Consider the following 13344-nt stretch of genomic DNA (forward strand, 5'->3'; position numbering starts at 1 on the left):
CAAGACACTTGCTTGGTTTTAAGTAGTTTGTTTTTAGTTTGTAAAATTCAAACAGTCCAGTGGCCTCACCCCTTAACACTGTCTGTGCCCGCCCCAAGGGGTGGGTTTCTCTAACCAGCCAGGCAGGCCCAAAGGAGGGCCACCTGGACATGCTGCTGATGCCCCTCCCACAAGAAGCTTCCCTGGGGAACAGGACCTCTCTCTGGACCATCCTTCTGGAGGGATTAGTGCAAATTTTCATCCTGTGAAGGGGTTCCATGGTGAGAAGGAGCCATGCACCCCAGGACCTGCATGGGACGGGCTGCCAGAGCTAAGCAGGTCCTCAGAGCTGCAGAGGATGGAGTCCTTGCCACCTGGCTGTGCCCAGCCCGAGCTATGACTCAGCTGCATCCTTGGAGGGCCCCCGTGTGCCACCCAGCTCAGGCGACAGGCAGGCTTGTGGCCAGCAGGCTTACCCTGGGAGCTTTTCGGTCTTTGGGCCCATCTCCTGGGGCCGTGCAGCTGGTGTTCTTGTGCCCACAGTTCTGCCTGAGACTGCAGACAACCTCATCCTCATCGTGGACAGGCACCTCCTGGAGCTGCCGCTGGAAGGGCTGTCGGTGTTCAGCCAGGGGGTGGTCTCCTCCTTGTCCCGGGAGTTCTCGCTCCAGATGCTGTGGAATCGCCTCAGCAGAGAGGAGACGGGTAAGAGCCACCGTGGCCCCGCCGTGGCCCGACTCTCTCTTTCCAGAATGGAGCGGTCAGGCCACTGTGAATGGGGAGCATTAACTCATTACACAGGATCATCAAACGCTGCAACATTTTCTAGGTTTGTGCAAAGATGTTACAGAGCAGTTGTGCCAAGGGCTCTGTGTTGGTGCTGAATGTGCGTGCGTGCTTGCACACACAGAGGGAGAGAGAAAACTGTTCTTGGCCTCAAAACTGCTCAAGAGGCAGGCACGCGGGAGCCATTTGCCAGGTGGGGAGAGGCAGGGCAGGGTCAGGCCTGGGGCAGCTGGCTGCGTGCTGTCGCTGGGTGTGGTGACACAGAGACCCCGTCTGTGGGAATTCTGCAAGCTGTGCACATGTGCTGCATGCAGTTTTCAGCATGCATGTTGCACTTCAATAAATATCAAGAAAAATGAAACATAAATATATTGGACTTCTGCTTCCATCCAAGAAGTAACAGGGACCAAATCTGCCCTTCCAACTGAAATAAGAAAAAACCAGACAGAATACATGAAACAACAGTTTTCAGACATGGGAGACAGTGACCCCAGGAGGGGCAAACAACCAGTGAATCCCAGATTTCTGCCCGGTGGGGGAGACCAGGCAACCTGGCGGTCTCCCCAGGTTGAGATGGAGCAGGGGGCCTGGGGACCGCAGTGACGGAATCTGAAGGGCAGATGCTGGGAGGAGACAGCAGCACAGGGCACACTCCAGGGCTCTGTCGCGGGTCCTCTCAGGCCCTGAGCTGAGGGCTGGTCCATGCATGTGAGTGAGGAACCTGCCGAGGTCAGGGACAGAACCACCCTGAGTGGCAGAGGACACAGTCCTCCGGGCCTGTTCACGGCTGGGGACGGTTCAGGCGCCCACAGTGTGCATGAAGTCACATGCTTAGGAACAGTGAGGAGAGGGTGTGCACTGGCCGTGTCCCTCTAGTCCCACCTACAGAACTCAAAACCTGCCCCGGGAGGATCAAACTAGGTCAGGGTAACGTACCTGCACCCCCAAACAGTACTCAGGAACTACAGAAATGAGGAATGTCCAGCACCCAGCAAGGAAAACTTCAAAATGTCTAACATTTGATCAAATGTTATCAGACAAGCAAAGAAGTGGAAAACTGTGATTCCCTAATGAAGAGAAGAGCCAATCAGTAGAACAGACCAGACACAGGCCAGGCGGTAGGATGAGCAGACAGGCCATGAACACGTCCATAGCCACAGCCCTCGTGCTCAGGAGGTGGAGGGAGGCCGAGTGTCCCACAGACACAGGAGGGACTAAAGACCCAAGGTGAGCTTCCTGAGATGGACGGATGCACTGGACAGCGTCAGCAGCGGTCAGGGCGAAAGAACGGATTAGAGAACTGCAAGCGACAGCAGAAGGAGATGGGAAAGAAATGGACTGACCGCCGGTGAGTGGTTCGAGCACCCTGATACACTTGTGATCATGGTTCTCAAAGAGGGAAATATTTGAAATGATAATAGTAATAATGGCTAGTTTTCCTCCGAATTTGGTGAAAATTGTAATCCCAGAGATCCAAGAGGGTCAGGGAACCCCAAACAGGGAGAAAACTATACTGAGAACATATTGGCAGACTGGTTAAAACCAACGGCCGAGAATTTCAAAAGCAGCCAGAGAAAAAAGACGTTTGTATCAAGAAACAAATCAAGGGGACAACAGACTTCTTGGTGGAAGCAAAGCAACAGTGAACAGCATCCCTAAACTGTGAAAGGAAAAAGCTGTCAGCCTAGATGTTTTTGAAAACAACTTTCAGAAACAGTGTGAAATGAAGACTTTTCAGGTTCAGGAGGGCTGGAGGAACTTTTCAGGGCAGGCTGCCCTCGCTACAAGAACGCCCGGAGAACATGGGGCGACTGCACGCAAAGGGGACAAGCACCAGGAGCAAGGAGAGTGCGGGCACATAGCCAAAACACTTCTCTTATTTTTAAAATTTCTTCAAAATTTTGACAGTTCAGAACAAAAAAAATAATATGATGTATTGTGGGTCTTTATTTCATGAAGGAGAAGTGAAATGCAAGGGCCAGGGCCGGCCAGGGCGGAGAGAGGCCCACCGGGCTGTGCGTGCAGGCTCCGGGGGTGCTGAGGGGGCCTGTCTCTGGCGAGGGACTAACTAGTGCCAACGCTCACCACAGAGTGACAGGAACGCCGGCTAAGCGCGAGTCCAGCCTTTCTGATCGCATTGCAGAGCGGGGACGGCAAGGAGGGCTGCGGGCCTCCGGCGAGTGTCCTCAGGGCCGCGGGCTGCCCGGCTGCAGGGTGCTCTGTGGGTGCTGATACCCATGGCAGACCTTTAAGGATAATCACCAAAAGAACAGAACTGGTGTGTAATTCCCAAGCCAATAAATAGGGAAATGAATAAGAGAAGAAATGAACCAAGTACCTCAAGTGACAAAGAACCCGTGACAGAGGTACACACACAGAACACGCGGGACAAACACAGAAAGCGGAAGCAGAGCCGGGGTCAGTCCCCTTGGTTGTCGGTCACACCTGCAGGACAGAGCGGCACAAGGGCATCGGCCGGTGCTGTTCCAGGGACACCTGGGGCATCAGAGGGCGGGCGACCCCGGGGGGTGGCAGAGGGACGGCCTCTCCATTCCGATGTCCAGCCACCAGCACCCCGACGGGCAGGCCCTCCCCGAGCTGCTGGTGGGACCCGTCAGGGAGCAGAGCGGCCTCGAGGTGCGGGAAGCAAGAGGCCGTGACAGCGCAGGGCGTGGCTTGTGGCTCCTCCCCGCAGGCCCTTGGGCGCCCCGCCCCCTGCGCCCAACAGAACAGCGAGGACTCGGCCGCGCGGTCCGGTCTTGGCTTCAGGGGCGTGTGGGGCTCTGAAACAGAGACCCCCCCCCCCCCGGCAGCTGTTCCTTTCTTGGGGTCTCCTGTCCATAAGGAAGACTCTCCTGGCTCGTGAGCCTCTACTTTTGAGAAATCACTACCATTTCAACTCAAAAAAATTAAAATCAACTGTTCCTACTACTTCCTATTTTTCTTATTGGGGTGAAATTCACGTAATACAAACTGACCATTTCAGAGTGAACGATTCAAAGCACGTCGTGCGCTCACCTCTGGCGCTAGAGAATCACGGCTGCCTGTTACTGTCTCGACAGAAGGCGGCATGAAAAAGGACGGCAGGGGCAAGGAGTTCAGAAAGCAGAGTCCAGCGAAACGGGGCCAGAAGGTAGGGGGCCAGCCTCCGGCCGCCGCTGGGCGCCTGGGAGCATGGGTCCTGCAGGCGGCCCTGGGCTGTCTGGCTCCTGGCTGGAGTAGCCAGCACCCCTCAGCACGCAGGACGTCCCCAGCAACCTTGCCTGTCGCCGCAGGGCAATGCACGCCGGGTCATCCCTCCCGGCTGCCTCCTCGTCGACTCAGACAACTTCAAGTGTATCCTTTGACCCTTTGACGGGCCTGCCGCCCCAGACCCAGGATCCGCGTCCTGTTTCTCCTTAACGGCAGCCCAGTTGTGGTGGACCCCTATGAGGAGGCCCAGGGCCCAGGTGAGCGTGACCCTCTGCTCCTCTGGTGACCATGCCACGGGGCATGGCCTTGGCTGCCCGCCCGGCCTCTGCCTCGGTCCTCAGCTGCCCACTGGGCTGGCTGCGTGGGGCATGGTCCACCCTGTCCCCGGGATGTGCTTCTGCAGTCGAGGCTGGGCCTCTGTTGTGTGAAAAGTGGCTGCAGCTGCAGCCGTGGCATCTGGCGCCTGGTGTGTGAATGTGTGGCCTCTGTGGCTAAGTCTGCAGTCCCTCGGGTCTGTTTCCAAACTGGTTTGGAATTTCTCTGCAAAGGAGGAAAGGAGGCAAATGTTGCTACAAGCAGCAAATGCTGACTCCACCCCGGCCCCTCGATGTCCTGCTCGGTGACACCGCCTGTGCTTTGTCGCCATCCAATCCTCACTGCAGAAATGCTGGCTCCTGTGTCGGTAACCCAGGAAATTTTGGAAAAATTCCGAGACACGTTCACTGCGCGATGGGTGGGGCATCTGGGAAACAAGCGCAGTCCCAGGTTCGCATCTGGGCCCCGGGGCCACAGGGGCAGGCTCGCTGACCAGGGGCGGCCCCTCCCTCCCCGCAGCGCCCCGCTTCCCTCAGGCTCCCTCCTGCCCTGGCCCCTCTCCCCAGTCCTGTCAATCCTCCCTGTGCACGGAGCCTTCTGGTGTCCGACTTCTCTTCCCCTCACCTGGGCTCCTTGGCCCTGCCAGTGCCCACAGAGGGGTGTCACTGTCCTCAGCCCCCTGGACCTGGGTGCCCAGGGCTGTGCTGCATGTGGCTGGCACCCCTCACCACAGCCAGGCCTCCTGGAGGGGACATGTCTCCTGTGGGCACGCACCTTCAAGACCCTGGGCGTGCTGGCCCTCAGGGAAGCCCTTCTAGCACTTTTCAGAGCCACTGCCCAGTGAGACGGGGTTCATTCCAGGGACACAAGGTCCATTCTCTGGATGCCAGTTGGACCAGTCACCCAGGGAAACTGGGAGTCAGAACACGGGGTGGACGCCAAGGGGTGGGACATTGGGTGACAAGCACAGGACAGTTCTGGGAGTGGGTCTCCCTTGCAGCCCGAGGCCTCGAGGGCAGGTTGGGGCTGGCGGTGTCGCCCAGGCCCTGCCCCTGCCCACCCCCTGTTCCCTGCAGCCAGGCTGAGTGGGAGCAGCTCCTGGGCAGCTGCCAGGGCTTCTTCTTCTACGGGATGGAGAGCTTCCTGTCCCACGTGCTGGTGGAGAGGCTGGCCGCCATGAGCCTGCAAGGTGAGCGCCCTGCAAACCCACCCCCGGCTGCCAGGACCCACTGCCCACCACGAGGCTGGCAGATGCCGCAGCCCCTGTCGCCCTCAGGCACAGGGCCCTCCGCTCTAGGGAGGTGCCGCACGCCCGGGGCAGGCCTCCCGTTTCTCAGCAACCCCAGCCCCTCCTGTCAGCCGGTGAACACGCAGGGCCTCCTCTGTCCGTGAGCCCTGCCTGTGGCCCGTGTGGGTGGTCTGGCCCACCCTTCACTGGCCTTCCTCTGACGGGGTGGCTGGCTGCCTGGCAGTTGCCAGGGTCCTTCCCAGGGACTCCTCAAAAATGGCCACTGCCCTGGAAAGACATGAGGTCCTCTGCCGGCAGTCCAGCAGGCATGTGCACATTTTCCTGTGGTCAGGGCGCCCGCTGGTACCTGTCTCCTTTCCAGCCCCCCGAGGTGTGGGTAGGGCCAGGCGACCTGGGAGGGGGCAGCTTTAGTTTCCAGAGGAGGGGGCGAGGGCAGGGGGAACAGGCAGGCTCAGCAGGCAGCAGGTGTTACTCAGTGCCCCTGCAGTGCCCGCCCAGGCCTGCCCTCACCCAGCCTGTGCTCTGCCTGCCCCTGGGACACCCCGAGGCCACCTCAGCCAGGCCGCTGTGGGCCGGTGGGGGCCAGCCTCTGCCCCATGGGGCTCACTGCATGCCCACACCCAAGTGCTGCGTTTTAGACACTGGTGTCTGTCAGTGGGCACACAGGGCCAGGGTGACCAACTTGTGGCCTGAGACCAGGGCCTGAGACCACAGCAAGCTGGGGCACCCCGTTGGTGTGGCGTGCTGGGGGTGAGCCCCTCTGCCGGACCCGGAGAGGTGCGCAGGCCCGCTGACTTCCCCTGCTTGCTGTTGCCCAGCGTGGTGCCCGAGGAGGCTGTGAAGGTGTGGGGCTCCCGAAACAGGGCCCCTATGTGCCTGTGCGGCCAGTGGATCCCGGAAAGGGCCTGATGTCAAGCCTGTGCCTCCCCTGGCCTCTGCGCCAGCCTGGCGCCCAGTTGCTGAGCTGCCACTCCCGTGCCGTGCAGGGTGCCGGATGATGGTCGTGCTGGATCGGACGCGGTCTCATGAGAGCATGCGGCGGTGGGCGGCGGCCTCAGAGAGCAAGAGGTGTCCGGCGTCCCGTCAGCCTCGGCTCCCGGCAGCCCCGGGGAGTCTGGGAGGGGGCGCGTGGCTGACGGCTGTGTCCCCGCACCCTATGGGCAGAGGCCCACGAGTCCCCGGAAGCTCCCCGGCCAAGCCTGGGTGGTGGGGGAGGGGGCAGCTCTGGCGGGGGGCCCGGCTTCAGAGTGCCCACACCTCACCCACCTGTGGCCACTGTGGGCTGCCAGCTGGCAGAGCTCCCGGGCCCGGCGCTGTGTCTGGCTCTGAGATGCCTGCTCCTGTTGAAGGGCATTTACCTCTGGGCGGGGGGCTTCCCGACTCTCCCAAGACCTTCCGAGTCGCCAGTGCAGACCCCCACTCCCACCTGGGCGGCTTGGGCGGGGGCTGGGGGCTGGGCCTCGGCGCCGCCCTCAGGAGTCTGGCCCCCTGCAGCGGGCGCCAGCTGTCCCTGGAGGAGCCCGTCCCGACGGCCATCCTCCTGAGCCTCGTGGGCGTCGGGAGCGTCCTGGTGAACCAGTGGCCGGCACGTCTTCAGGACAACGCGCTGCGGGCCAGCACACTGTGGGAGAGTGAGTGGGCGCCGCCCCCGCCGCCGCAGCCCCCAGACGCCTGCCGGGGGGCCTGGTCCTGAGGGGGTGTTTGCTCCCCAGATCTGCTGATGGCCGGCAAGCCAGTCGGGAGAGCGGTGCGTCTTCTTCAGCAGGCGGGAGTCGGGGAAGAGGATCACCAGGGCGACGGTACCTAAAACCTAAGACCTAAAACCTAAGACCTCCCACCTCGGCCCCGGCCACACAGCGCTGCAGGGCTGGGTCCCCCTGCCACCTGTCCCTGCGCCGCCAGCACAGGCCAGCCCCCACATCGTGGCCCATGGGCGCGCTGGTGCCAAGCATCCTTAGGGACATTAGAAACGGGCATTAGAAACGCTGGCTCATCTTGAACATGGTTCAAGTCACACCAACCCTGGAAGCTCAGAGGGCTCTCAGGAGGGGCCCCCACGCGGCCTCCGGAGCAGGTGGGACCCTGGCGCCAACAGTGGCGGCCCACATGTGGCGGGGTCTCAGCCCCACAGACTACGGCTTCAGCAGTGGGGGTTCAGCGCCGGGCCTGGGGAGGTGACCCCGGGTTGATTCCGTCATGAGGTCCCTCGCGTGGCTCCGTGTCTGGGCTGCAGCCCCTGAGTGAGTGCTTGTTGAGCCAGTGAGCCCAGCGGCGGGCTGGGTCCAGGTCAGCGGGAGGTGAAGTGAAGGAGGGTCTAGGCTCACTGGGAACAGAAGTGGTCACTGGGGGTAGACACAGGTGCAGCCTGGCGGCATGAGGAGCGGCCAGTGTATTCTCCTGGGTCAGAATGAGGGCCAAGCCATGGCGCCTGCCACCTGGGGTGTGCTGGGAAAGGCCCTTGCCATGTGCATGGAAAGGGACAAAACTGTGATCCTCGGTTGGCCCCACAGAGCCCATGGTGGCCGCTGGCTAGTGGTAGCCACTGGCTAGTGGTAGCCACCCCAAGCTGCAGAACCTTCTGGGTCCTGGTGCACTCAGGGCTGGCATTGGGTGGAGGGAGGGTCCAGGTGCTCCAGTCCTGGTGGGGACCCTCCCCGGCCATGTGCCGCAGCCCTCTGGCCAAGGTGGCCGTCTGCATCTGCAGGCAGGGCGGGAGCACCACGCGCCCTGGCCATGACCCAGCTGCCGGGCACCCTAGTCCTGCGAGCACGCCCTCTCCCCACAGGGGAGTCTCCGCAGACCTCCAAGGACAAGCTGCTCCCCGAGCTGCCACCACTCCAGGGTGCCCAGCGGCTTGTGGCCTCCCTCAACCTGGTCCTCTACGGGCTGCCACACCAAGCCATCGCGTGACAGGGCGCAGATTCCACCAGGGCACAGACCCCGACAGCCCCTCCGGACCCCACCACCCAGCCCACCCCACCTACAGGCGCCCCTCCTCCACCAGCCTCTGGACGTGCCACCTGGGCCCCCCACCTGGTTCTGCACGGGGCAGCGCCTGCCTCTGTCCCCACCTGCCCGGGGTCCGGCCTGCTCTGCGGCTCCCTCCTCCAGCCCTCCTCCTGCCCAGCACATGCGGCCCCTCGTGGAGGAGGAGCAGGGTCACTGGGTGGGAGGGGTGTGTCAGGGCTGACCACACGGATGCCTGGACCCCGGGACCCGCCACTATGGTCCAGTCACGGGGGAGCCACGTGCACACCCGGGGGCTGGGAGGGGGGCTGTTCCCACCTCCTGAAAGGCCGCAGCAGCAGGCGGGCCCTCTGGCAAACGCCTTTCCCAGGGGACAGGACAGCTGCCCTCCCTGTGCTCCCTGGTGCCCAGGCCCTGGTCCCCGGGTGGGAAATGCCGCCAGGGCGGCCTGTGTGTCAGTGCTCAGTAAACGGCCCTTCCCAGCCTCTCTGTGTGGTGTCTGCGACCGGGGCATCTGTCTGAAGCACTGCCGGCCTCCGGCTCCGAGCCCTGCCTGCTGGCCCACTCAACCCAGATGCCGGCAGCTTCTAGCACCTCAAAGACCAAAGGGCCGCGTGCAGTGCATGCCCCGGGCCCCGACTCAGGCTCACGGCTGGGCCGTCAGGGCTCCTGGAGAGGGTGCACCTTTCTCGTGATCTGCTGAATATGCGTCCGACAACCGGTCCATGCCGCCTGGTCTCATGGAGACCCTGGCACAGGCCCGAGCCCAGTAGTGAGCTCCAGCTCTCCCGCGTGCTCCCTGACGCGGGCTCTCGGGGGCTGTGTCTTCAGCCTGGGTGGGACCTGAAATGTGAGGGCAGGCAGAGCAGAGCCACCAAAGTGTGGCAGAGCAGAAGTGACCCTGGTGGGGTGTCCTGGTGGTCTGTTGCCTTGGGGCCTGGTGTGGCCCACAACGTGGGGCAGCTCCCTGCCCGCTGTGCTCCAGACTTGGACCCCTCCTGGCTCCTTGGGGTCACCTGAGAGGTGATGGGGAGGTGACATCAGAGGGAGGGAGATAGGTGAGGGCTCGACTGCTGAACACACACTCCGGTCAGCGCCTCCCCCAACCCTGCTGGCCCCCAACCCTTAGATACGTTTGGCCCACTTGGGACCTATACGGCAATGGGCCCAGAGGACATGATGGGCGCCCACCCATCCCGTGGCAGCCCTGGGGCGCTGACTGGACATACGCTGCTCCCTGGGTGGCCCCACCTCCCACTGGGCTGGTGGAAAAGCCAGGAGACTGGGCCAGGACCTCATTTCCCCTGAGGCCAGGGACTGGAAATGGCAAAGTGACCCCTTAGGGTCGACAGCCCACGTCCGCCCTGCCCTGCAGTGAGCATCCAATTCTTCGTGGTCTGTGCCGCCTCTGGTGAGTAGGCGTGCGTCCCTCCGAGGGGCGCTTTGCCCAATGCCAGGCAAATGTTTAGTGAGTGACTGGACGAAGTCTAGCCGTGGAAGCCAGCAGGAAGCTGGGTGTGGACTCAGAGTGAGCAGGTGGGTGGGTGCCGAAAAATAGGGGGCTGGGGGGGCGAGCAGCTTGTCCCCGACCTCAGAGCCCCCGGGTGGGGTGTCCAGGCACCACCTGTGGTCACACCATGGACAAGGTGAGCCCCCAAAGCCACTGTCCTCACAAGTGGTCACTCAGCAGAGCTGAGGGTGGCCATAGGAAGGACAGACTATAGCCCCCAGGAAAGGTTCTCGCCCCATTCCCCAAGCCAGCCTGGCCCCTGTGGGGTCAGGGCAGGAGGCTGAGGCCAGGACCGTGCCGAAGGGTCTCACATGCCTGTGGCCAAAGGACAGATCTCTGGGCTGGAGCCACCCTGGTTAGAGGGTCCCTGGGCTGCAGTGAGGGTCAAGGCCCCTGCTGGCACTGGGTCCTGGAGGCAGTCCCTTGGGCATCTGCCTGGCTAGGCCCCAGAGCCCTGGTCTCCAGGGACCTAGCAGCCTGGCCAGGACACACCTCTGCAGGGTGACCGGGAGCCCCCAGGGCTCTTCCTGCCCTGTCCCACACTGTCCTGCAGACCTTGGGCAAAGGGTGTCCACATGTGTACAGCAAGTCTTGAGTCTCCTGCTCGCCTCACCTGGAGAGTTCCCTGGCCTCTGAGCGTAGCTCTGGGGTCGCCTGGCAGCCAGCAGCAGCCGTCCAAAAAGTCCACTGGATGCCAGGCCCCAGGCCAAGAGAGCCCTGGTCGCCATCTGCTGGCAAGGCTGAGCCACAGCAGCACAGCCTCTGCCCTCAGGTGCAGAGGGGCAGTACTGCAGCTTCCTGGGTCAGGATGTACTGCAGTCAAATAGCCGAAAAGAAAGCACAGATTAAGATTGTGATGAGGCACCACCACATACCTCCTAAAACATCTAAAATAAAAAATAGTGATAACACCAAATGCTGGCAGAGATGCAGAGAAACTGGGTCTCCCGACACTGCTGGTACGAATGTACAGTGGGCAGCCCCTGTGGAAAAATGTTTGGCAGTTTCTCTTAAACTATACATGCAATTAACAACCATTGCACTCCTGGGCACTCATCCCAGGGAAATGAGAACTTATGTCACAAGAGCACCTATGCATGAATGTTTCTAGCAGCTTTATTGCATTAGGGCAAAAAAGAAACTAGAGACATCCCAAATGTCTCTCGCCTGTGAATGGTTGAACTCCGGTATATGTATCAGTGAGACTCTGCCCAGAAAAGGGCTGAGCTACTGACCCCTGGCTGAGTGAAGAGGCTCTGTGTGGTCTGTCACATGACATTCTCAAGGCACCAGGACTGCACAGATGGAGAAGGGGTGTGTGCTGCCAGGGCGCAGGCTGGCCTGTGCACGAGGGGGCCTTGGTGACATGCCAGTTCTTACCTCGATGGTGGCAGTGACACAGACGTCCACCTCACAGAGCTGCATGCACACGCACACGCCTGGAGAGGGTGGTGAACTTGGGGCACGGTCGGCCGTGCCCTTCAGTTTCCTGGGGGACTCTGTACTGCCTGCACTGTTTTTGCAACTTCCTGTAAATGTATCATTGCTTCAATATAAGAAGTTAAAAAAAAATCTCACCTTTGATCATACTGAAAGGTAGTGATTCCCTCTTTTTTATTTCATTTTTTTCCTTTTTTTAAACACATACATGTTCCAGTTTTTTTAAAAAAACCTAACTAATGACCAGGGAATAAATCCAAATCAGAGCAGTATTGGAAATATGAGCTTTCTTCTAGAAAGATGTTGGCACACACCCAAACAACAAGAATAAAAGCTTCTGGAAATATTTCATCTGTGCTGCATCCCATTTTTACCTTACACCGTGTCTACTCGTGTGAGAGATTAAACGGGGAGCGCTATTCCATGTATCAAAGGCTTTAAAATAACTTTCTGAATTATGTCCCAGCAACATAACAAATCACATTATCAATTAGCTTCTATAACACAAGTGGCATTCCGTAATATATTCCAGCATGAAAAACTTGCGTAGGTGAAATTTATGTAACCCTACAAACTAAAAGGAGAAAAAAGATCACTTGGAATTTATTGGTAATAATAGGAGACAGAATGTAATGCAAATGGTGGGCAGCCCGCTGAGAAAGGCAGGCTGGACGTGCGTGTTCCGACTGTGTCCCAGGAAGGACGCAGGCTGTGATGGGCACCCTGGCGCGAGGGGCCTGGGATGCAGGAGGTCAGCACCCAGCCTCTGGCCTCCCTGACACCACGTGGCCCACGTGTGCAGGGCGAGGGGGGAGCCCAGCTGAGCTCCAGGCTGGCTCCGTGATGTGCGCCAGTCCCTCAGGAGCTCACGCTTCTGGGAAAGCACAGGCCCTGTGGGACTCGGGCAGCCCAGGGACCCAGGAGGGCCTGACCCCCAGCTCCAACCCCCACAGGGTCAGGGAGGCATCCACCCACGGCCCCAGCCCTGTGTCCACACAAGGTCTGGCCCTTCTACACCTGTGACGACCCGCAGACCCTCCATGTTTGGTTCTTGCTTGTCAATCACCTTTCTAAAGGTTCTGTTTGTTTTCTCAATTTATGTCTTGAAAACAGTGATGTCCATATTTTTTAAATGAGGTTTTTAAACAAGATGTTTTATTGTAGGAAATTGGGAAAATTGGAGTTAAAGGGACCAAGCCCTCACAGCCCGCACCAGAGGTCAGTGTCTCGACAGACCACCTGAATTATGTGCGGGCTCTTCCGTAGCCAGCAGTCTGGGTGGTCAAGGACCCTGTGTTCTCACTTACACGGTGGAGGATTTCCCACCACAAGATCTTTGAATCGGAGCTCTCACTCAAAGCATAAGCAGGCCGGTGCAAACCCGGAGCACCCCGTGCCTCAGGACGGGCCCTCCCAGATGTGGGAAATGGGGCTCCAGATGGGAAGGGGCAGGTATCGTGGGCTCTGGAGCCAGACCAGCCGGGCCACTTGGAGGTCATATTTGTGTGACCTATAAGGTGGACGCAGGCTCTGTGCCAATGCTGACATCCGTGCCTAGTAGGTCCCATCACCCAGGCACAAACCCAGCGCCCCACCCTGTGCAGCCATCACACGGTCTGCCTTTCCAGCCCTGACTGCCCCCAGAGTGCGCGCTGGCCTGGGCACTCAGGGCTCCTGGGTCTCTCCCTGGTATTCCCAGCGGGGTGCTCCGGGCATGCCCACCACCCCGCCCCTGCCGGAAGAGCAGGTTGGCAGCTCCGGTGGCTCCCCTGGCGGCCAGGCCTAGGGTGCTGAGGCGTAGCCACGTCCCCACATGGTTGATTCACAACCATAGCTAAAACAGGCTTTCCAGATTGATTTGGACTAAGAAATTCAGTGGGTTAATAAAACTAAAATGTTCATAGAT

The 13344-nt window shown here is 60.2% G+C and overlaps 1 protein-coding gene across 2 annotated transcripts in view; it reads left to right on the top strand.

Moving 5' to 3' along the window:
* CFAP46 (cilia and flagella associated protein 46) overlaps nt 1-11769 on the top strand; it is an 89978-nt gene extending 78209 nt beyond the window's left edge. Inside the window, exons 49-58 of one of the 2 annotated variants that reach the window (XM_073240092.1) lie at nt 523-684; nt 3828-3898; nt 4041-4101; nt 4179-4214; nt 4620-4722; nt 5349-5461; nt 6508-6589; nt 7016-7152; nt 7234-7268; nt 8307-11769. In XM_073240092.1, the coding sequence (XP_073096193.1) occupies nt 523-684; nt 3828-3898; nt 4041-4101; nt 4179-4214; nt 4620-4722; nt 5349-5461; nt 6508-6589; nt 7016-7152; nt 7234-7268; nt 8307-8711 (1205 nt within the window). In that variant the 3' untranslated portion in view covers nt 8712-11769. Of the gene's footprint in view, nt 1-501; nt 685-3827; nt 3899-4040; nt 4102-4178; nt 4215-4619; nt 4723-5348; nt 5462-6507; nt 6590-7015; nt 7153-7233; nt 7269-8306 lie in introns of both variants that reach the window. The other variant, XM_073240093.1, reaches the window with a different exon arrangement.
* The last annotated feature ends 1575 nt before the right edge of the window (nt 11770-13344 follow it).

Source organism: Manis javanica, chromosome 7, assembly GCF_040802235.1.
Source record: "Manis javanica isolate MJ-LG chromosome 7, MJ_LKY, whole genome shotgun sequence".
Taxonomy (NCBI): Eukaryota; Metazoa; Chordata; class Mammalia; order Pholidota; family Manidae; genus Manis; species Manis javanica.